Source organism: Drosophila busckii, chromosome 2L, assembly GCF_011750605.1.
Source record: "Drosophila busckii strain San Diego stock center, stock number 13000-0081.31 chromosome 2L, ASM1175060v1, whole genome shotgun sequence".
Taxonomy (NCBI): Eukaryota; Metazoa; Arthropoda; class Insecta; order Diptera; family Drosophilidae; genus Drosophila; species Drosophila busckii.
This window is the reverse complement of record NC_046604.1, coordinates 2,890,978-2,915,827: the sequence shown is the minus strand read 5'-3', so window position 1 is coordinate 2,915,827 and position 24,850 is coordinate 2,890,978. Positions and strand designations below refer to the sequence as shown.

The following is a 24,850-nucleotide window of genomic DNA, read 5'->3' as shown; positions in this document are numbered from 1 at the left end:
TTTACATATATTTAAATTTGTAGTGCTTTGTTAAACAAACAATGCGAGCAAAGCTGCCAAAGCGAGAGTGTGTGTAAGAGAGAGAGAGAGAGGGAGCGGCGTTGCGAGCTAGCTTAGCAACCAATTAAAAACAAGGTCGTTGCCAAATTTTATGCACATAAGCAACAACAAAAATATTAAATTTAATATTAAATATATTAAATTAATAATATAGAACTAACAAACTCAAAGCTAATATTTCAATTTAATTTATTTGACAATTCAGTTTTGGCAATGCTTTTAGCTTTGGCTTGCAATCTATCAAGTCAGCTCATAAATGTTGCAGGCAGCAGCATTTGCTGATCGGTGGCAGGCAGCAATGATTATCAGAAATTGCCTTGGTTGCCACTTGAAAACCGAAATGCCACATGTGAGCTGCAACCCATCAAATATGGACACAATGCACAGCCAGCGGCCAGTGGAAGGCGAGGGGGGGTGTGGAGGTACATCACATTGCATGTGGTTAGAGCCCAAAGGCGGCATCGATTGCGTGCAGATGATGTGGGCAGCGTCTTGAATGCGGCTGCTGTTGCTGTTGCTGATGCTGTTGCAATTGCTGATGCGCCGTTGATGGTAGATGGTAGTCGCTTATTGCGTGGTTGCTAAAACGCTTCTGGGTTAACAACAACAACAACAACAAAGTTGAGCTTACAAGCGCACAAACTAGAAAACAACACGTACAAGCCAAATGTGATGGCAATAATTTAAGCGTATTTTGAATAATTGCACGGGCAGCAGCAACAACAACAGTTGCCAGTGGCTAATCAGCAGCATACTCATGCAGCATGCCCCTTGAACATGCAACATTTTGTGCCGCAACGAAAGTAAAAGCAACTCGTCTCATAAATTCTCAAGTTTTATGCGCCGCATTTTGATGCAAAATCAAAAAAAAATAAACAAACAAATTATTGCAGCGACAGCAAAAGCAGCAGCTGATATTTTTTCCTTGCAGAATTAGTCAAATTTAAAAATTATTATAAATAATTTCCATTAAAATAATATTAAATAAATTAAATTTAAAACAATTTTATTAAAAAATCAATAGTAAAAAATACATTAAAAAAACGCTCTCAAATTAAACTAACTCAAAGTTACAAGCAACTAATTTATGTTTCAAAAATTCTATTAATATATTGCTTAAGAAATGTATTAAAATTTGAAAGATATTAATAAATTATACGCAAACTAAGCCAATATTTGATTGTTTATTTTTTTGGCAAATCAAAATAAGTTATAAAATATATGCGAAGTTCTAAAATTAAATTATATAAAAATTATAATTAGTTTCGCTTATGTATAAAAATTAAATAAGCCAAATTATTGTTTCAAAAATTAAACACGCTTATGCACTTTAATTAGCTTAAATATTTATACAAATTTCCTTTTATCTTTATCTCATTGTGTAAACAAATTATTACTAATATATTGTTTACATTTACATAGATTTTCAGCTAAATTAGTTTGTCAAGATAAACGAAATATATGGATTATGTAAAATACAATTTACGGTTAATTTCCAAATGAATATGCAATTGGCATGAATTTAAATAAAACTGTGCGCTAGAACAAACCGAAGCAAATGTTATGCCTGCCATATTTATGATAAGCTGTCCATCATCATTAGCAGACATAAAACTCTCACAAAATAAGAAAAAAAAAAAAAAAAACAATAGCTCTAATTTGCTTCGCTTTTATAGATTAGCAATGCAAATTTCGATTAAAAACTTGATGAGAAATCAATGCAACGTAGCAACAAAGTTATTATTTGCTCAATTTAAACTAAAAATCAAAATGTCAATATCAGTAACAAGCATTGATTAGAATTATGCATAAACTTGAAAGCACAAGCAACAAACACACACACACACAGGTGGACTTGGGATAGACAGGAGCAATTTGAATGCATTTGCCAGTAACATAAACTCGTAATTTCAAACGCTGTCAATTTCAAAGTCAATTTAATGCTAAAACCAAATTTTTGGCATACCTACACACACATATATGTGTATATATATATATATAGATTTTTTGATTCTTTTATACGCTTTACTTGAAATGTTAGACATATGAGCGGGTATGTTGCTTATATATAGAAAATATGGCATGTATAATTAGCCTCAAATTCAAATAATTTGCTTAACAAAGCGTATATCAAGTCGAGTGCGCTTAAACAAATTTGAATATTCCAACATTCAATTAAAAATTAAGCTTATGCAAGAAATTTCTATTGAATGCTGAGCAAAGCGTATGACTTAGTTGAGTATGCTTCATTTATTTATTCATTTGAAGCGTATATCAAAGTTGAGTGCGGCTAAGTTACTCCAACATTCATTTATATATGCAATTTAATGTCGAAGACAATTGAATTGAAAATTTAAATGAAATCTAACATTTATTTATAATTTAATTTAAGCAAAGCGTATCACTTAGTTGAGTTAGCTTCAACTATTTATTATTTTGAAGCGTATATTATAGTTGAGTGCGCTTAATCTAATCTAACATTCAGTTAAGTGCTAATGTGTAAGAAATTAAATGCTAAACAAAGCGTATCACTTAGTTGAGTGAGCTTAAACTATTTATTATTTTGAAGCATATATCAAAGTCGAGTGCGCTTAAGCTAATCTAACATTCAGTTAGATATGCAAGAAATTAAATGCTATACAAAGCGTATCACTTAGTTGCGTAAATAAAAAGCAATGCAGCAATTCAAAATGAAGTGCTTAAGTAAAGCGTATATTGTAGTCGAGTGCGGCCACTTTAAGCTCAGTTATATTTTTCTTCCTCTTTTTGATTAACAATACAATAATCTTTCAAAATGCTATGGCTGCTGCTCTGGCTGCATATTGAGAGAGCATTGCCTGCCGTCACGAGTTTATACATTTTGCAGTATATACTAGTAGCAACAACAACAACAACAACAATAGCTCATCAGCCACTAACAACAAGCTGACCATCAAACGGTGGGTGGTCGTTTGGCTATTGTGACTGCTTGGCTGCTAGTATAAAAATATGTTTATTTAGAAATATCAAAACCGAAAGTAATCGATTTAATAAACTGTCACCGACATGTGGCTCGGGCTACTGGCAAAGCTCAAGTCACGATAATTGCAAATGTATCTCAAAGATACACACACACACACACAGAGACATTTAATAAAGGGTTTTTACTTATTTTTTCTTTTTTTTTTGCCTTCTTGTGCTGTGGGGAGGCGTTGTGGCATTGGCATGCAGCATGAAGTACACATCTCGGTTGCATGATATCTACGTGCATATGTAGCTACGTAACTCGTTAAGCGTGCAGACAGACATTCAAGTGTGCTGCTGCCAACTTTTTGATACACTTTGAAATCAAAATGCAGTACAAATTGTAAGCGTAAATGGTTTTTTTTTTGTAGTTGTACTGCGTGCTAGTGGGCGCTAAATTTATTAGTTGCTATCAGTTGCTTAATAAAAAAAACTTGGCAGCTCTAGCCGCTAAGATCTTGTTGCTCATACAGACTGCCAACACTCAATTTGGCTCAATTTGTCTAGTTAAGCAACTTTTTGCTGTTGTCTACTGTTGCTACCCCTTTTTTATATTTCATTCAAATGTCAAAGTGTGTGAAAATGTTCTGCTGTGGAAATCCTTTATGTTGATTACATTTCTGGGTTTATTTTATTAAAAATGCTCACATCGCATTGCAAGGATATATAAAAAGAAAGAAGCAGCAGCAACAACAACAACTGCTCGTTGGCTCACTCACAGTCAATATTGGCAGCGTCTGTGGCTTTTAACTTTGCTCGCTCTCTCTCTATCTCGCTCACACTCTGCCCTGGTTTATTGTTCGCAATGCCAAATGCACGTTGCATGTTCGACTGCAAATTTGCAATGCAACCAGCTTGGCCAACAATAAAAAGGTAGCCATATCCGTATTACGTATCCTGTCCACAAATACACGCACACACACACACTCATATTTAAGTATGATGAGTGCACTCGACAGCACAAAATGTTACCTTGCAATGCAAGCGGCCATAGGCCAGCGGGGGAGGGGCCTTGTGGTATGTATTATGGCAATTGAAAGCTCAGTTGATAAGTTCAAAAATTAATTTTCTTGCCACAACACACACACACACACACACACAAACTGAACATGCGAAACATTTCAATTTTATTACAACAAGTTGACCTAATGCGGCATTTTCTATATACAAAGCTTATGAATTCCACTTATATATATATAAAAATACTGCTGTATACCTGCGCGACATCAAATAACAAATTATGACTTTAAAATAAATTTGTAAAATATTATGCTAAATTAGTTAAGCATTACTTTTATATTTATGTTACTTTTTGATTTAAAAAAAAAACCATAAAAACTTGAAATTTACTAAAGTTTTTTAGCTTGAACCTCAAAAGCTCTAAGAATTTTAAAAATAGTTACTTTAATTTAATAAATATTTTTTAATTTATTTTTGCATTAAGCTACTTAGTTGTTTAATTTATGACTGGAAGCATAAAAACTTATAGAATGTGCCAAATAAATTTTGAAATATTATAATTATATTTTAAAAATATTGTTCTAATTTAGCATTATTTTTAATATATGACTGCTGATATTTTTAGTTAAATAAGTAATGTAATGAAAAAACTAAAACCCAGAACTTAAGATTATTTTTTGTTCGAATTTTTCGAGGCTTTGCATTAAGCTTAAAAATAATCGAATCGTAATTTGCTGCTAATTGTTCTATATAATAATTTCTATATATTTAAGCACTTTCTCATATAAATTGCTCTGGCTCTCAAGCTCGACGAGCTATGCAGCTATAAATGGGGACAGCTTGTGGCAGCTGCCACACTCAACACTTTCCGCATCAATTACGTCATGTTAATCCGAGTGTCCACTGCATGTCCGCAAACTGACCGACCATACATCACACACACGCACACACACACACTGACAGCTTCAAAAGGGGATGGGCGGTGGGTTGGCTTTGCCGCATTTGTTGCATTGTTGCAATGTTGGCAGTCGTAAAAGCCAAATGCCAGCCCTTTTTGCTTTGATGTGTGCGCCCAACCACCCACAAGCGAAACTCCAAGAGCCATTGCAGCAATGCCAGCAAACATTTCAATCAAACGGCCACTGCAAAAACGCGCCAAAGCCAACAAGAAGGGTGGCCAGGACTCCAATGACGCATATAAACTCACAGCAGCGTCAGCGTCAAATGCGTTCGTGTCCATGGCCGTGTCCACCGCCCCCAGCCCAACCAGAAGTTTCACTCATTCGCATGCAAAGGCGAACATGCAACAGCAGCAGCAGCAACAACAACACGAATTGAAACAGTAGCAGACAAAAGAAAGAAAAGAAACCTCAGAAAAAAAAACTCAATTCGATTTAATTAAAACCAATTTTCAACTCATAGCTGAACAGTTTTTTTTATGTGAATGACAGCTACGCTTTGAAAAGAGCAAAGCGGGTGTTTGTTTAAAGTAATTAGTTAATTACTTTTCATACAAACACAAAAAAGTTAAAACAATATATTATCGAAATATATTTCTGCATGCAAAATTATTATTAATATTTTTAAAAATATTTGCTTTTATAATTTATATTAAAAACTAAAGAAAATATTAGCAGCAATAAATATCCATTTGTGAAAAATTAATTTAAATGACTTATAAACGTAATAAAATATAATTAATATAAATATTAGCAAATATTTACATTGTTTATAGCAAATCGAAGAAATGATAAAAGTTCTTAAAATGTTAAATATTTATATGTATAAATATAACTGGGCCTAATAAAAAATAGTTAGATATTAGAAAAGAAATTAAAAAAGTTCCAAAAATATTTAATTCTTTTGTAATATTTTAGTTCTTTTAATATTTCTGTATGAGAACTTATAACTTATAACTGGGCTTTATAAAAATTATAAAAGTTCTAAAAATATTTAATTTTATTAATATATTAATTTTTAAATATTTATGTTTGAGAACTTGGTAATAACAATTTTAGATTAAAAAAAAATTTTAGAGCATTAATTAAAATTGCTTATAAAAATAAAAATTAGTTTTTAATAAAAAAAAAAGTTATAAATATTAATAAAAATTGTTTATAAATTTAGATTTAGATTAGCAATAATTCAAAACAATCTTAATTTTCAAAATTCTTGTCCGCTTAAGCTTTTCAAGTAAAGCAAAAAACTGAATTATTTGAATAGCTTAAATTTAGCAACTGCTTAAATATAATTTAAATTACATTTTTAAGCAACTAAACAACTATTTGTTTTTTTGTTTGTGGCTAGCTCATTGTTTATTCCCAAGACGCAGCGTAAATTCAAGACAAAATAAAAGAACAAAGAGCAATATTATTACATGGGATAGGGCAGAGAAGAAGTTTGCTGTTGTTGCAACGCATTGCAGCAAGTTGCCACATTTACATTTTTATGCGAAAAAAGCATCAACGTGCTGCTTTTTCATTTATTTGAAATGTTTTTGCATATTCCGTACGCTTAAGTTCAGTCAATGCTGATTAAGTCGATGAGACGTGTTTGGGAAGTTTAATAAATTGAAAGCGAACAAAGCTGTTAAAGCGAAAAGTCGAGAATGGAGAATGGAGCACCCTGTATGCGTGTCATAGTTAACGTGTTAATCAAGCGCAGACAATGAAATGCATCAATATATTTTTGGTAGCAACTGTGTGCGTTATCTGGAATATTTTCGCACAATTTGCAATATTATTTTGCACAGCAAGCGATAAAGTGTGAGCGAGAGAGAGAGAGAGAGAGAGCGCGCAATGGACAGTGCATTGAAATGCACTTCATTTTTGGGGGCTTGACAATGAGCGGCGCTAGAGGGCGCTGTTGTGGGTTGTGGGCACGCACATTGAAGGGTATTAACAGTCATTATTCAATGATATCTCTGACTGCGGACATTGCAGGGCAGGGACATCATCATTCGTGCGCAATATTCGGCTGTGTAAATGGATCGATTGCAACAGCCCCAGTACCACTCAATATGCAAAGGATCAAGTGCCTGTGTGTGTGTGTGCGTATTACAGCAGCCATTTTAACTGGCACAGACACCCGCATATATCCTTAATTATGATTATTGTTATTTTCGTCGCTGTATATGGCGAGCATTTAATGCTCTACACCACCGCCCTCACCACCCCTTTGGCTCGTTATGTTGTCATAAATTTTGCGCTTTGCTCTGGCACATCGCCTCTCCCATTGGCGGCACAAAATGACGTCTGGCCCATTAAAATATCGAACCAACTCAGTTTTGTAGTCGTCAGTCGTTTGTATTGTCAACTTCTTCTTCTTCACCGCCCACTTCCATCCAACTCAAGCTTGGCTCGTGCTGCATTCAAAAAATGCAGCCTCTGGCCCACTAGCCGCCATTTATTTGCTTTACCGTTATTAATGTGCGCCATTTTATTCCATTTTTTTTATTTGAAAATTCGAAAAAATATCTTAAGACCTGCATAAATTTTGTGGCACTTAGTTTCGATTTTTATATTTTGAGCAAAACTAACTTCTCTCTTCAACAGTTTTGATATTTTATTACTTTCTTTATCTTCTTAATTTCGGCAATGGTTAATCCATAAAACGATAACGATTTTTTAATACCCCACAATTATATAAATAAATAACTACACACTTTTTTTTATTTTGCACATTTTTCATTTATTTATTTATATATATACTTTTTTTTTGAGAAGTTATAATTTTTACAGCTATTATTTTTTAAGTTCATTTACATTTCATTATTCAATTTTAAAACTTTTTGTTGATTGACTGATATATGTTTTTCAGTGTAGGTGTTCTTTAACTCCATTTGGGGTTACTATAGAATAAATTATAATTTAAGCAGTTTTATATAATTAATTTAAAGCATTTATACTCACCAATATAACACGAATTTAATCACCAACACACTTGCGAGATCTGCAGCACAATTACATTAGCTTTATCATTATCACGACTGGGATTGAGAATTTCATTTCTTAGCGGTGAACTCATCTTCAGTAATCGAGTTGGTTCAGCATTTTCCAGAATATTCACGACCACACTTAAAAGTTCGTAGATTGCGCTTCATTCCCGCCTGAGAAATTAAACTATAGCGGGCATTCGTTTTTTCCGTTCTTGAATCGCTCCAGCTGTAGTTAGATCCTCGTGTGGATGAAACTTCGTCATCAGATGAAGTTTCATGCAAATATTTTGGTTATATTAAATAAATAAATAATATTTTAGTATTATCAGCATTATGCCATGCTATGACGATTTGAGTAAATTCATGTGTTAAAATAATGTTTGGCATCAACTTTAACAATGTTCAAGCTATCTATGAGTAATACATATATACTCATCATATTAAGCTGCGTTCCTAGTAATCTCTCAATTGCTTTGATCTATTCATTGCTCTTGAAAAATAATGGAAGCTAAAGCCAAAGTGTACTTTTTCATATCAAGTATACGTAATCAGTGTCAAACAGCAACAATAATCCATATTTTCAAAATAAAAACCAGCAGATAGTTATTTATTTTTTAATCTGAGGCTACAACTTGCAAAAGTTTATTTATTATTTTAATAGAACTCAATTGCATAATGATATTTGACATTTATTTAGAAACATTTTTATTTAATTGTTAGTGGGTCTAATCATCATCTGCACGAATTTCAGTGGTTTATTATGCCATAGATTCCATCTGATTGACTCAAAATGGTATTCATCAGTTTTAGTGTCCTCATAAACTCCATTTAGTTTACTATAGAAATAAATATAATTTAGCAGTTTGTATAATTTTTTAAAGTCATTTATACTTACCACCACAAACAGTTATTAAACCACCAACCACTCGCGTGATAAGCAGCACAATTCAAATTATCGGCTTTATCATTATCCCGCTCTGGGGTTGAGAATTTCATATTCTTAGCGGCACCTCTACGATCCCCGCTATCGAGTGCGTCTCCAGCATTTCCAGAATATTCGCCCACACTTAATAGTTCGTATGCTTGCGCTTCATTCCCAACTGAGAAATTGGTATAGCGTGCATATCGTTTTTCGTTTTTGAAATCCTCCAGCTGTATGTAGAGCTCGTGTGGCCGAAGCTTCGTCATCAGGTGCAGCCTCTCCAGGCCGAGCCAAAAGTTACCACGCATGTCCCCAATATATCCATTTTTGTACTCCCTCCCAGTTTCGATTGAAGTTCACGGAGCCATCCAACCTGCGTTGGATGACAGTCCATCCGTTGCCAGCGAACTTTGAATCACAGGGCACCTTGAAGGCTTCAATACCCGTTACACGTATCGTTTGAATGTCATTAGAGTTGCCAAAAGGGACACAGGAACTCGCTTCAGCTCGATCTACATATGTAATCAGCTTATCTTCGAATTGTTTTTTATTCTTATTCATGTTCTGTATTTGCTCTTTCAAGTCAGCAATGCGTTTATCCTTTTCACTTATTAAAGAATCCTTGAGTTTGTCGCTTTCTTCAATCTTATTTTGTATTTAATTGACATTCGCTTGAATCTGCTAATTTTTCTTCAAAGTTTCCTTTTGTGCCTCAACGCCAGCTTCTAGTTTCTTATCAAAGTCTATAATGCGTTTACCCAAGTCATCGATGCGTTTATCCTTTTCACTTAAGCCATGAAGACGACGAAGTTATAAACATGATGAAGTGTAATATAAATTTAAATAAATGCATTTATATGTAAAGGAATTGATAAGACGAACAAAGCGGACATGAATTGGCGCAGATAAGAAATATATATTTAACATTTATATAAATTTGATTAAGCAGCGTATTGTTTGATTATTTTGTTGTTAAATTTATAAGAATTGCAAATAATAAGGCCTGCAGTTTATTCAATTTTTAATCTGACAATACATTTTACAAAAGTTTAATTTTATTTGAATTGAGTTTTAATATTTCGATTGCATAATTATATTTGACATTTATTTAGAAACATTTTTGTTTACTTCTTGCTGGGTCTTATCATCAGCTGCAGGAATTTCAGTGGATTAGAATGAAGGCTTCACGACTTTATAGCAATAAGTCCTACAATCCTCATTTGATTCCCTGGAAACTGGGCATGACTGCACATATAAAGCAGCAACCATATAACTGATAACCCGCATTTTAATAAATTCATGAATTTAAGTATTGTGGTGAAAGTACACGTCAGAATTTGCGCAAATGATCTTTCACTATCATTAATATTTTTAGTATTATCAGCATTATGCCATGCTATGACGATTTGAGTAAATTCATGTGTTAAAATAATGTTTGGCATCAACTTTAACAATGTTCAAGCAATCTATGACTAATACATATATACTCATCATATTAAGCTGCGTTCCTAGTAATCTCTCAATTGCTTTGATTTATTCATTGCTCTTGAAAAATAATGATAGCTATAGCCAAAGTGAACTTTTTTTATATCAAGTATACGTAATCTGTGTCAAACAGCAACAATAATTCAGTTTTCCAAATAAAAAACAGCAGACAATTGTTATTTTTTTTTAATCTGAGGCTACAAATTGCAAAACTTTATTTATTATTTTAATAGAATTTTAATTAATCGATTGCATAATTATATTTGACATTTATTTAGAAACATTTTTATTCAATTGTTGGTGGGTCTTATCATCATCTGCATGAATTTCAGTGGTTTATGATGCCATGTATCCCATGATAGAATATGGTTTTCATCAGTTTTCGTATTGAAATAATCTCCATTAGGGTTACTATAGAAATAAATGAAATTTAGCAGTTTGTATAATTTTTTAAAGTCATTTACACTTACCACCAAGAACATCTATTAAACCACCAACCACTCGCATGCACAGCAGCACAATTATAATTATCGGCTTTATCATTATCCCGCTCTGGGGTTGAGAATTTCATATTCTTAGAGTCACCTCCATGCCCATCTCCAGTATCGAGTGCGTTGCCAGCATTTCCAGTATGCTTACCAACACTTAATAGTTTGTAAGCTTGCGCTTCATTCCCAATTCTGAAATCGCTATACCGCTCATAACGCTTTTCGTTTTTGAAATCCTCCAGTTGTATGTACAGTTCGTGTGGCTGAGACTTTGTCATCATATGAAGTTTCTCTAGCCCGACCAGAATTCGCTGCGCAAGTCCCCAAAGCCATTTTTATATCCATCCCATGTTCGATTGAAGTTCACGGATCCATCCACCCTGCGTTGGATGACAGTCCATCCCTCGCCAGCGAACTTTGAATCGCATGGCACCTGGAAGGCATCCGAACCAGGCACACGTATCGTTTGAATACCATTTGAATTACCAAAGGGTAAACAACTAGTCGCTTCAGCTCGATCTTTTTGTTTAGTCAGCTCATCTTTGAGTAGTTTATTTTCATGTTCCATGCAATTCATTTGCTCTTCGATTTGAGCAATGCGTTTATCCTTTTCACTCATTAAAGAATCCTTGAGTTTGTCGCTTTCTTCAATCTTAGTTTGTAGTTCATTGACTTTCGCTTGAAGTTGTTGAGTTTCCTTCAAAGTTTCCTTTTGTGCCTCGTCGCGAGCTTCTAGTTCCTTATCCAAGTCTACAATGCGCTTATCCTTTTCACTTATTAGCTCGTTGCTTTTCCTCAAAGCTTCTTGCTGTGCTTCATGTCTAGTTTGTAGCTCAGTGATTTTAGTTTGAAGTTGCTCGCTTTTCATCAAAGACTCCTTTTGGGCCTCAACGTTGGTAGTTTGCTCCCGTTGCTTGGTGTAATTGGTGAGTAATTCCTTGTATTCAAACTTATTGATAACGAGCTGCTGTTCATGAATTGTCGCTTGAAGCTTCAAAATTTCCTTTTCTGCCTCAAGCCGCTTTATAGTGGCTTGCTGTTGCTCCAGCTTTCCCTGTTGCTTTTCGTATTGATCATTCTTTTCAGCCGATATACGAAGATATTGGAATAAATGCTTCACGACTTTATAGCAAAACGTTCCGCACTCCTCGTTTGATTCCCTGGACTCTGTGCATGACTGCAAAAATAGCATTGATTTGCTTTTAGTACTTAAAACATTTATTTGCACTTGACCTACCATAACATCAGTTGCCGAATTGGGTCGCACATATAGCAGCAACAATATAACTGATAACACGCACTTTAATAAATTCATGTTGAATTAATCAAACGAACTATTCAAGAGCACTATTTTAAGTAAACTGAATTTGAATAGTCAACAAGATCAGCAAGCTTATATAGTTGATGTGGTGAAAGTACACGTCAGAATTTGTGCCATTTGCATTATCAATTTATTTATTTAAAAGTAAATGACCTTGGTTTGAACATTAAAAAAAAGCAAGATAATGATTAAGATTTCAAAATTTTACAAGATAATGAATAAAAGAAATGTTATCAGTAAAGTCGAACAGCAAAATCCCAAACCTTGAAATGTATAAAAAATTGAGTTTATTTAAATGCTAAACTGTTGATAAGAGAGATGCAATACAAAAAAAAACGTAATCAGTAATATTAAAAAATCGAATGTTTACTTTGCGAATTAAACAACTGCGCTATATACTATAATTAAAACTAACGTAGCATGGCCTCCATTTTCACTCCAGGGGGCCTTTGTCCACCTATAAACTGCGTACTTAGTGAAAAGGATTTTGGGCTATTGGCAATTTATACGCATTGTTTACTTTATTTTTATGCACGATCCATTGAGCAAACATATGAAAAATCATTAGTTTTTAGTGCGGCCTGGCAAACAATCAGAAAATTGGCACTTGGGCTAAAACCCTTGCTAACAATTGTTGTTCGGTGTGGAAAAAAATTCATTCGTGTTTCGTATTTGATTTTTTATGGCTTTACGGATTTTTTCACTTGCCGTTTTCTTTTCGTTTTTGTGTTGCGCCTCATAACGTATTCAAAATCAAATTGGTTGGCAAAAAAAAAACAATAGAACTTTTACTTTCATTTCTAACACACGGTCTAACGGTCAACTCTCTCTTTCTGAATTGAAAATAAAAAATCATTTTTCGCACAATAAAATATTTGCACTCGCCAAAAAGCAAACAATGTGAAACCAAAACGAATCAGCAAACAGCCAGCACCTCCCCACCCCATACACCCAACCCCTTCACTATACAAAGGGTGTCCCAAATAGTTTTGTTCTTTGTGGGTGGGGAAGGTGGGGAATTAGTTGCGCCTGAATTGGCAACACATTTGCTGCCACGCCCACGCCTCACGCAGCAGTTTTTCCTTTATTTTTTTTTTTTTAGTTGTATTGCTGGTCAATTTGAAACAATGTTTTCTCGCTTGTTTTGCGTTTGATTTTATTTGATGTGCCTTGTTTATTTCCTTCACCCTTTTTGGCTGCGAGATTTTTGCCTTTCGCCTTCTAACATTTCCAATTGCATCTGAGCTTCGATTTCCGCTTCCGCCCGACATCACTTTACTATATGCATATAGCTTTTGATCTAGCCAATGGTGTCTATAAACTTTGCTTGCTTTGTAATAAAAATTTAAATTACATCACTTTCTTTATTTTAGTTTATGTTTATGTTTTGGCCTCATTGACAACAAATTTAAATTTAATTAGAATTTCATCTCAAATAACAAACAACAAGTTTCTAAATAAATACAATATATTAGATTTCAGCACATGTTATCAACTTGAAATTGCCAAAATGATCTTTCATACAAAAAAAATAATATTTTTTAGTTTCTGGGAGACAAGACAAGATAAGAGTGTTTTGTTATAAAGTTAACATGAAATTTTGTTTCATCTCAATAATATATGTTTCTATATATAAGTGTGTATATTTTCGCTATTATTATCAATATATATTATGCATATGAATCTCAGATCATGTTCGCTCGTCTTTTTAAGTATACAACAGCTAATTGTCGAGTTTAATTTCCAATGATTGTTCTGAAATTAATAAATGAAATAAATTCCACAATATTTTCGTTTATTTTACAATATTATTTATTTAATTGACACTCTTTTGTTTGGAAAACCAAATTTATATTTAGCAAACTGTAAAAAAAAATGTAGGTGCATTTAAAATTTAAATCAGAACACATTTTGTTTATTTATTTTATACTGTGCAACACAAACTTTTAATTGTTTATTTTTTAAGAAGCATTAATTTTTACAATGCTTATTTTTTATATAATATCTATTTACATTTCATTGTTGCTTATCATATCATAATCTGTACGAATTTCCGTTTATGTTCCCCATAAACGTAATTGAGATCACTATAGAAATATATAAGATTTAGCAGCTTATACAATTATTAAACCACCAACCATTGCCAAACTTTTTTGCACAACTTGCTCTGTGATTATCATTATCAGGATCTGGGGTTGAAAATCTGAGTTCAGTATCTATTAATAATACGTAAGATTGCGTCTCATTTCCAACTGCGAAAGAATTATAGCGAACACCACTTGTTTTATTATTGAAATCCTCCATTTGTATGTAGAGTTCGTATGGCTCAAATTTGGTCATCAGGTGCAGCCTCTCCCGGCCGAGCCAAAAGCTGCCACACCAGACCAAAGGCTAGACAGCTAGTCGGTTCACTTATACTTGGCTAGCTTAACTTACAGTGTCATAATATTTCTTTCCTGTTCGCCTATCCTATCTTCGAGCTTATCAAAATTATCTTTAGTGATGCCAACTGGCTCAGCGCATTTTCCTGAAGCTTTAGCATTAGCTTGTAGATTTTTTATTGTGTTTTCCAGCTGTTGCTGCGTCATATTCAATTAGGTCTTGCACCAGATGATCAGTTTGATTCTTAAAATGCGAAGATCAATTCTATGAAAAGCACAAAACACAAGTCTTCCAGCAAATAAATAGAATTTTGTTAGTTCACTTGCCCACCGCATCATAATCAACTGCTGAATTATATTTCACATAAGCCAGCAAAAACACAAAAGATAAGACACACTTTAATATATTCATGTTGAAATAATAAATCGAACTATTCAAGTGCACAACATTATCAATTTTATGTGAGTCAAGTTGAAATATTTTTATATTTTTTGCCAAATGAAAGCAAATTCGTATTATCAACATTATATATGCTTACAATATACAGCGTGTGCTATGATATTTTTCGCAAACGAATACACAAGATAGTTGGGATCGCCGGCTACAAAGCTAGAGTCAAAATGTAATATTTCATATCAAGTATACGTAATATGTGTCAAGCAACAACAATAAATCTGAAAGAAGAACTTAAATAATTTCAAAAAAAAAGACCAAGAGACAATGTTTTTTTTTTTTAGCCGAGGCTACAACTTGCAAAAATTTATTTATTATTTTAATAAATTTAATTATTCGCTTTGCATAATTATTATTGACATTTATTTTGAAACTTTTTTATTTACTTCGTGGTGGGTCTTATCATCATCTGCACGAATTTCAGTGGGTCATAATGCCATTCCAGCCATTCCATTATATGAATCGGTCTTTCAAAAGTTAAAGTGTACACATAAGCTCCATTAAGGTTGCTGTAGAAATAAATATACATTAGCAGTTTATATAATTTTTTAAAATCATTTATACTTACCACGCATGACAATTATTAAACCACCAACCACTCGCGTAAAAAGCAGCACAATTCATATGACTTTTATCATTATCCCGCTCTGGGGTTGAGAATTTCATATTCTTAGCGGCACCTCTACGATCCCCGCTATCGAGTGCGTCTCCAGCATTTCCAGTATAGTTACCTACACTTATTAGTTCGTAAGATTGCACCTTCATTCCCAATTGTGAAATTGGTATAGCGTGCATAGCGTGTTTCGTTGTTGAAATCCTCCAGCTGTATGTAGAGCTCGTGTGGCCGAAGCTTCGTCATCAGATGAAGTTTCTCTAGCCCGAGCCAAAAGTTACCACGCAGGTCACCGAATCCATTTTTGTACTCCTCCCAGTTTCGATCAAAGCTCACAGAGTCATCCACTCTGCGCTGAATGACAGTCCATCCGTTGCCAGCGAACTTTGAATCACAGGGCACTAGGAAGGGATCTACACCAGGTAGACGTATCGTTTCAATGTCACTAGAGCTACCAAAGGGTAAACAACTAGTCGCTTCAGCTCGATCTTTTTGTCTAGTCAGCTCATCTTTGAGTAGTTTATTTTCATGTTCCTTGCAACTCAATTGCTCTTCAATTTCAGCAATGCGTTTATCCCTTTCATTCGTTAATGAATCCTTGAGTTGGTCGCCTTTCTTCAGAGCTTCCGCAAGCTTAGTTTGCAGCTCAGTGATTTTAGCTGGAAGCTTCAAGGTTTCCTTTTCTGCCTTTAACTTGTCCTCACTCCAATTGCTTAAAGCTTCCTTATTTGCGTTAGCTTTACTTTCAAGACTCTTTATTGTGGTTTCCCTTTGCTGCAGCTTTGTCTGTAGCTTTTCGTATTGATCATTCTTTTCAGCGGATCTACGAAAATATTCCAATAAAGGCTTCACGACTTTATAGCAATATGTCGTGCAATCCTCGTTTGATTCCCCGGACTCTGTGTATAACTGCAAAAAAAGCATTGATTTGCTGTTAATATTCAAAACTTTTATTTGCACTTGACCTACCATAACATCAGTTGCCGAATTGGGTCGCACATATAGCAGCAACAATATAACTGATAACACGCACTTTACTAAATTCATGTTGAATTAATCAAACGAACTATTCAAGAGCACTATTTAAAAGAAACTAAATTTGAATATTCAAGATCAGCAAGCTTATATAGTTGATGTGGTGAAAGTACACGTCAGAATTTGCGCACTCATTTTTTTTTTTAGGTCATTGAAGACATAAACGTATTATCAGCATTATTTTATAATACATTTTATATATTTTGGAATATGATAATCTATGCGCGTGTTTGGCATTCAGTGATCTTTGACATGAGACACTTTTCAAAGATTTGAAAACTAACGAATTTATGAATCTGTTGCTATATATGAAGTAAGAGATATACTTTATACAAATTGCTATGTATATTTATATTTGCTTATTGCGTGTTGATGTTTTTCTATTATTATAATCAATAACAAAATTAAATAAATTGCAATCATAATAAATATTAAATACCAGCAAACATATAATTGTTTTCTAGTAAATTTAAAAATTTCTGATTTTTTATATTGTACCTATTACAAAAATTAATTTTTAACTTTTTTTTTTTTAGTTTTTTAGATATATATTAAAAGCACAGAAAAAAAAGTGATAATATATTTATAAAAAAAAATCAAAAATCAAAAAAAATGTGTCCAAACAAATTATAAACAAATGCAGCTACCAAATATACGTTTCATATCAAGTATACGCAATCTGAGTCAAACAAAAACAAGAACTGTAAAATTCGCACAGAATTAATAATTAGTTTTTTTTTTTAATTTGAACAAACATGTTTTTTTATTATTTTAATAGAATTTTATTTATAAATTGCTTATATTTGACATTTATTTAGAAGCATTGATTTTTCTTATTTATGGGTCTTATCATCATCTGCACGAATTTCAGTGGCTGCCAATGCCACTTAATCCATTTGATTGACTGATCATGGGACTTGTGTGTATTAGTGTGCACATAAGCTCCATTAAGATTACTATGGAAATATAAGTAAGCAGTTTGAATAATTAGTTTGAAGCCATTTATACTAACCACACATAACATCGAGGAAAAAACCACCAACCACTCGCATAATTTGCCGCACAATTCATTTCATGCGATTTATCATTATCCCGCTCTGGGGTTGAGAATTTCCTATTCTTATGGCGCTTTAAGGCGTCCCTAGCATTGCCATCATAGTCGCCCAAGCTTAATAATTCATAAGATTGCGTCTCATTGCCAATAGAGAAATTTGTATAGCGCGCATAGCGTGTTTCATTCCGGAAATCCTCAAGCTGTATGAAGAGCTCGTGTGGCTGAAGCTTTGTCATCAGATGCAGCCGCTCTAAGCCGAGCCAGAGTTCACCGCGTAGGTCACCAAATCCATTCTTATACTCCTCCCATGTTCGATTGAAGTTCACAGAGCCATCGATTCTGCGTTGAATGACAGCCCAGCCCTCGCCAGCGAACTTTGAATCACAGGGCACCTGGAAGGCTCCTGTGCCAGGTAGAATTATCACTTGAATATCATTGCCATAGGGCACACAGCTAGTCGCTTCAGCTCGATCTACATATTCAATGAGCTTATCTTTGAATTCTTTATTCTTTTCTATATTATTTATTTGCTCTTTCAAGTCACTTAATAAAGTAGTCTTTAGTTCATTGTTATTCTTCGAAGCTTCTTCCAGCTGTACGTCAAGTTTAGTTTGTAGTTCATTGACTTTCGCCTGAAGCTGCTCACTTTTCTTCAAAGTTTCCTTTTGTGCCTCAACGCTGGCTTCTAGTTTCGTATCCAAGTCGAAAATGCGCTTATCCTTTTCACTTATCAAAGCATCCTTAAGTTTGTCGCGCTCTTCAAGCTTAGTTTGTAGTCTATATAGCTGCTCATTTTTCTTCAAGGTTTCCTCAGACTTAGCCGCCAGTTTCTTGATTGCGAGCGCCTGTGCCTCGCACTTGGCTTGAAGTTGATTCTTTATTAACGTCTGATTGGCAAGTTGTTGCTGTTTCTGTAATTTTGCTTGAAGCTTATCAAATTGCTCTATGCTTCCGGATGTTATATGCAAATATTGCAATAAAGGCTTCACGACTTTATAGCAATACAATCTGCAATCCTCATTAGATTCTCTTGCTGCTTGGCATGACTACAAAATCAGCAACAATTTGCTTTTAATATTTAAAACTATTCATTTGCACTCGACCTACCACAACATCAGCTGCCGAATTGGCTGGCATATATAGCAGCAATAATATAACTGATAACACGCACTTTAATATATTCATGTTGAATAAATAGAACAAACTTTTCAAGAGCAAGGTCTTAAATGAACTGAATTTATATATTAAAAACCATAGAGCTTATCAGCTTGATGTGGGTCAAGTGCACATCGACTGATGTTTGGCATAAGTATTTTTAGTTTATCTGACTCTGAGTCTGTGACAAATATGAGCAGTAAATTTATGAATATATTAAGTGAGACATCATTTGATAGTAAAATTGTTAAGAGCAATTTACAAAATTAAGATGAACATTGATTCAATAATTCGACTCAACTAAATTGCACAGCATTAAGCTAAGCTTAGAAACCAAATATAAATTTAGAATCGTATAATGTTAAGCGTAACTTATGTAACTAAAGCATTCAAAAAAACGACATAAATCAGATTTGATTTGATTTTGTTCATTTTAGAGCTTTGGTTGCTAAGAAAAATATTCTGCTAATTTTTGACAGATAACGAATTTGCTTTAAGCGAAATTTAATGTTATCTGTTAGTCAATTTTATTGTCATTAGTAAAAATTCTACGAGTTTTGATTAAGTCTCTTTTTCAGTTTGTTGTTTTTTAATTTTAAGTTTAATATGCAGAAAAAATGCAACATTTTTTTTAAATGTATATATGTAATAGTAATTTTAAATTTGTACTGTAAAAATAAATATTATTATTTAATATCGACAATATATTTTTAACTTTACTAAAAAAATATATTTTTTTACCAATTATAATAATAAGCAAAATAAATACAAATTACAAAAAAAAAATTTTTTTTTGACTGAATAAATATTTATGCATTTAGAGGGTTAAGCTTTTTTTCTTTAGCTATCAGTGCAACAAATCTTTATATATATTATATATATATGCAGAATTAAAAGAACATATTTTTTTTATTAAAAATATTTTTTTTATTAAAAATAAATAACTGAAAGTAATTTGAGTGTAAAATGAGCATAATAAATTATTATTAAATAATAAGAGCCATATTGTACTAAAATAAAAAATTAAATTTTTTACCAAAAAATAAATACAAATTACTAAAAAAATAATTTTTTTCGACTGAAAAAATATTTATGCATTTAGAGGGTTAAGTTTATTTTCTTTAGCTAGCAGTTGAACAAACCTTAATAATATATTTATGTGTATTTGTTGTTTTAATGAAACAAATGTAGTATAATCTTTTCAAATAGAATTTGTTGCTGCTCTCAAATGACGTATACGTGATATTATGTTCTAATAAATACTTAAGGCAGGGCAGCATATGGCGACTCTAACAATTGTTGAACTACTACAGCAGTCGTATAAATATATGATTGTGTGTGTGTGTGTGTGTGTGTTTGGCTTGTTCATTGTCATTGTAAATTTTCATTGTGGGGCAAATGTGCGTTTTGCTTACGGGTTTGAATGTTTTTTTTTTTGAAAGGGGGGGTGGCAACCATTTGGCTGTGTTATTTGACTAACTGCCTGACGTGTTCTCCTCACACTGGTGATAACATAAAATTTTACTATTATGCGTTTTAGCTGCTTGCCAGCATTTTAATACAAATATTTGTGTGTGAGCAGCAGAAGCAGCGCAAATACTTTTGTTGAGTTTTTCTAACTTTGAACGAAGAATTCATGGACATGCAACGGCGTCGCAAATTTACATTCAAATGTGTTTCGCTGCTGCTGCTGCTTCTTCTTCTGCTTTGAGTGAAGTACCTCAGTGTGTGCAGCCAATTCCCTCAAGCAGCCAACATATGTTGGCCTGGCCTGGCCTGGCTTGGGTGGTTGGTGGTGTTGAAGCTTAAGGGTACGCAACGGATTTTTGATGAAATTTCAAAAATTTCCCACTTAGCGGCAAAATGACTGACATTAAATTGATTTGCAAGCAAACGACATGACGAAGCGACGTACGAAAAAATCAAAATTCTGTGCACACTCTCAAGCATTTTCATTTAGAGTCTAAGCTGCGAGAGCGATAGAGAGCGCACAGCAATTGTTGTGTTGGGGGTTTGTGGGGGGGGTGGCCGTGTTGCATTGGGAGTTGGCAAAATGGAATTCAGGTTTTTCCTTTTGTATTTTTCATTCGGTTCTGTCTCTGGCGCCGTCTTAACAATGCCTTGGCGTAATGTTTGTTTGTGTGTGTGTGTGTGTGGCTCATTGGGCTCTGGGTAGTAATACAAATTTAAAGTTATGTGCACCGCCAGCAGCAACATTCTCTCATTTATTCATTTCGTCAGCAGCGCTTTTCTTTTGTTTCTCTCTCTTTCACTCGCTCTACATAAACTGTTGTTTGTATTTTGCATTTGATGAAAATGTGAAATGCATAAAAATAAAATTTTATTCTAATGCCACAAACAAGACGCGCTCGCTCTCATATTAAATATAATGTTAAGCATGTGCTCAAACATCAAATTAAAACAATAAATTTAACAAATGTCAATAAACAAATGCATAAATGTATAATAAAAATATATTCAAGCATAATTAAAGCAACTTTTCAACACAACCGACAGCATAAGACGCTGTAGACAGCAAAAGTTTAAGCTTGCATATACAAATGTAGCTAAATTCTATAAATTATATATATATTTGTAATAATAAAAAAAAAAGTAATTTTAGATTTAGTTTAGAATTTTTTAAAACTTTTAATATTATTATGTGCTTATCAAAAATTCACATTATTTGCACTAAAAGACCGCTTTGATTGTTTTTTTGACGCCGGGTCTAAAAACCAAAACATAGATTAAAATTATTTCAGGTTCAACTATTTATAAATATTATTATCAGCTGACTAAAAAACAATATGTATGAACTATAAGCTCAAATTATATTCAACTGAAATAAATGACCGCTGTATGCTTTTTGAACAGAGTCTAAAAACAAAAATGTTTAGTTTACAATTAATAAAATTTTATGTTAAGCTTTACATAAAATATTATTTGCTACTACGCTTATATTTGATTCATTTAAACTAGAAGACCGCAGTACTGTTCGTACAGGGTCTAATATTATTTCAGCTTCTTATAAATATTAGCTGCTGATTTATAATATATATGTATTTACTTACCTTATCGCATTAAATTTTATTCGACTGCATTTAACGACCGCTGAACATGTTTTGTACAGAGTCTAAAAACAAAATATAACACAAATTATTAATTTATTCCATATTAAATCTTTTTATTAATATTTTTATTTATTTGTATTTATATATTCGCATAAAGTAAGCGCTTAAATTTATTAAGCTGCACTAAAAGACCGTTAAAAACAAAAATACAGCGTACAATTTCCTAATTTGAAATTAAACTTTTTATATATATTATTATCAGCTAATCAAGAATTTATATTTTTACTTTTTAAATTTAAATTTTATTAAGCTGCACTAAAAGACCGTTAAGAACAAAAATACAGAGTACAATTTACTAAATTTGAAATTAAACTTTTTATAAATATTATTATCAGCTTCATTTATATGTTTACCAGAATTCATATGTTTACTTTATGAACTTAAATTATATTAGACTGAACTAAAAGACCGTTATAAACAAAAATATAGAGTAAATTATTTAAAATTTTTGAAATATTATTATCAGCTTATCAAGAACTTGTATGTTTATTTTAAGAGCTTCGCTGAACTAAAAGACCGCTGCGCATTTTTTGTACAGGGTCTAGAATTATTTCAAGTTCAACTCGACGACAAAAAACTAAACTAAAAGATTTTGATTGTTTGATTTTGTGCAGAGTCTAAACTGATTTCAAGTTGAATTTCTTATAAATATTATTAACTGCTGTTCCAACTAATGCAATCATTTAATTAAGTTTCAACAAGTTTAGCAGTTAGATTGTTGAAATTGATGCCATTGGATTGCGTATAACATTATCAGTTGGCATAATCGAAGTCGGTTAAGTAAATTTGCGTTGAGCTTTTTTATTTTCATAACGTGCAGTTATCAATCAAAAAAGCCAAACGGCGCTCGCTATATATAAATATGTTACTCTATATATGTGTATGTGTGTGTGTGCGTGTGTGTGTGTTGCTGATGGATGGCTGACTGTTTTAACTGATTGATCGATCGTGCGTCAGTTGACGTTGGCCAAATGTCAGAGCTGTAGCTTTAGCTATATACCTGTAACTTGGGCTACCAAACTGATTAAGCGTAGAGTGTTTGGGTGTGCTGGGCGGGTGGGGTGGTGGTTTGCTGCGTCATTTAAAGCACACGCACAACATTCACTCAAATCAAAAAGTCAGTCACTTGGCCAGTTAGTCATTTGGACATCCGCCAGTTTATTTGATTGATGGATGACTGAACACACACACACAGAGATATGAACTCTGCACACACACACACACATACGCAAAGTGGGTCGCCCACATGGCTTGCGTAGACTTTTTGGTTTCCATATGCAATTGTTTAGTTTTTTTTTCATTTCAATGTAAGCTATTGAAAGTGAGATAAACACTGAGAGTTATAATAGATCAATAGTTGAGGCTATTTATGCAGTCTCATGTTGAACTTGGCATGTGAAATAATTTTAGTTAAGTTATTTGAATGCAAAAATGATTGCTTAGCATTTAATATACATGATTAAATTTTTAAAAATATATTTTATGCATAAAACCAAACTAATTCGTAGGCAGCAATGAGTTCAAGCTCAACACTCACTTTAAAAATTCAGCTTAATAAAATTAATCTGTATAATTGTTTGCAATTGTTCTAAGCTTATAAAATTGTTTAAGCAATTTGAACAGAATAAAATAATTGCGTTAAATATAAATATCTTTTTTTAACTCTTTTCTTTTATTTCACTCATTGAAAAAAATTAAAATTATTAAAATTATAAAATTTGTATAATTCTTTCAATTGCTTTAAAAGAAAACTATAAAAAAATTCTTATGCCAAAATAATAAATGAAATATATATATCCTTTTTTTTTAATTTTTCTATTATTTCATAATAAATGTTATAAAGTAATTTTCTTGCAAAAACTTTATCAAATTATTAATATTTACAAGTTGAAAATTAAAACATAAAATGCTAAATTTTACTTAAACTATCATTCAAAGATAGTATCAATCTATCTTAATAAAAAAAAATATATGAATTAATTAATTATTAACTAAGTGCAAACATATTTTTTCATTTCATTATAAAATGCTTGTTTTTTGTTTAAATTCTTGATAAATTAATTCATATTTGCAATAGTTTCTTAAGAATTTTAGAAATTACTTCAAGTTGTCACAGCTCATCGAACTTTGCCTTGATTAAGCACAAGATCGATTTGCCAGCAATTGAGCATTAGTCGCATTAGCTCGACAGAGGCAGCGGCAGCGGCAGCGCTGACGCATGTATCGATCTAATACCTGATAAATCTGTCAGTAGTATGTTTAAATTGAAATCTCTCAGCGCTCAGCGGCGAGCAAGCGAAAGAGAGAGGGAGAGAGAGTGAGAGCGAGAGGCCACGCGACGGGCGCAACTCAACACGAGCCAATCAAACGGCAGCAGCACTTGGCGAACAAACAAACAAACAAACAAATCGAGAAGATGCATTTGCCCAGCGAGATAATTTGTATCTCAACGTTGTTGTCAGCGGGCGAGTGCTGAGTGACAGATGTTTTGATTTGTGGCAGCAATTGCTGCTCTAGTGTTAAATAGCTCGCTCTCTCTCTCACTCTCTCGCTCTCCGCGCTGCGCACATCTTTCATTCATTTGAAATCAAAACAAATAACGAAAGTATAAAACGCTTAAGCAAAGCAATTCAATTGCCTGCGTTAACCATTGAAAGATTTATGAGCAATGCTTTTGGTATTTATGGCTGCCACCACCCCCCGCCCACTCTTAAATTATTTTGCAGCCAGCACTCAGCGCTGAACTCCGACCTCCGCCCCAGCGCTTAGCGCTCAGCGCTCAGCGTGGCTGCATTTAAATTCCAAATACACACACACACACCCAAGCGATCTCTCCAACTGCAAGTTCTCC

General features: G+C 33.1%; 1 protein-coding gene across 1 annotated transcript; it reads right to left on the bottom strand.

Annotated features, from left to right (window-relative positions):
• Positions 1-11,147: 11,147 nt before the first annotated feature.
• On the bottom strand, positions 11,148-18,850 carry LOC117134840 (putative leucine-rich repeat-containing protein DDB_G0290503). Its single transcript, XM_033293953.1, has 4 exons — positions 18,821-18,850; positions 17,703-18,624; positions 15,771-16,523; positions 11,148-12,022 (listed from the first exon to the last, which is right to left on the bottom strand). Exons 1-4 carry the CDS (start codon positions 18,848-18,850, stop codon positions 11,148-11,150), a joined length of 2,580 nt encoding a protein of 859 aa, XP_033149844.1.
• Positions 18,851-24,850: the final 6,000 nt, after the last annotated feature.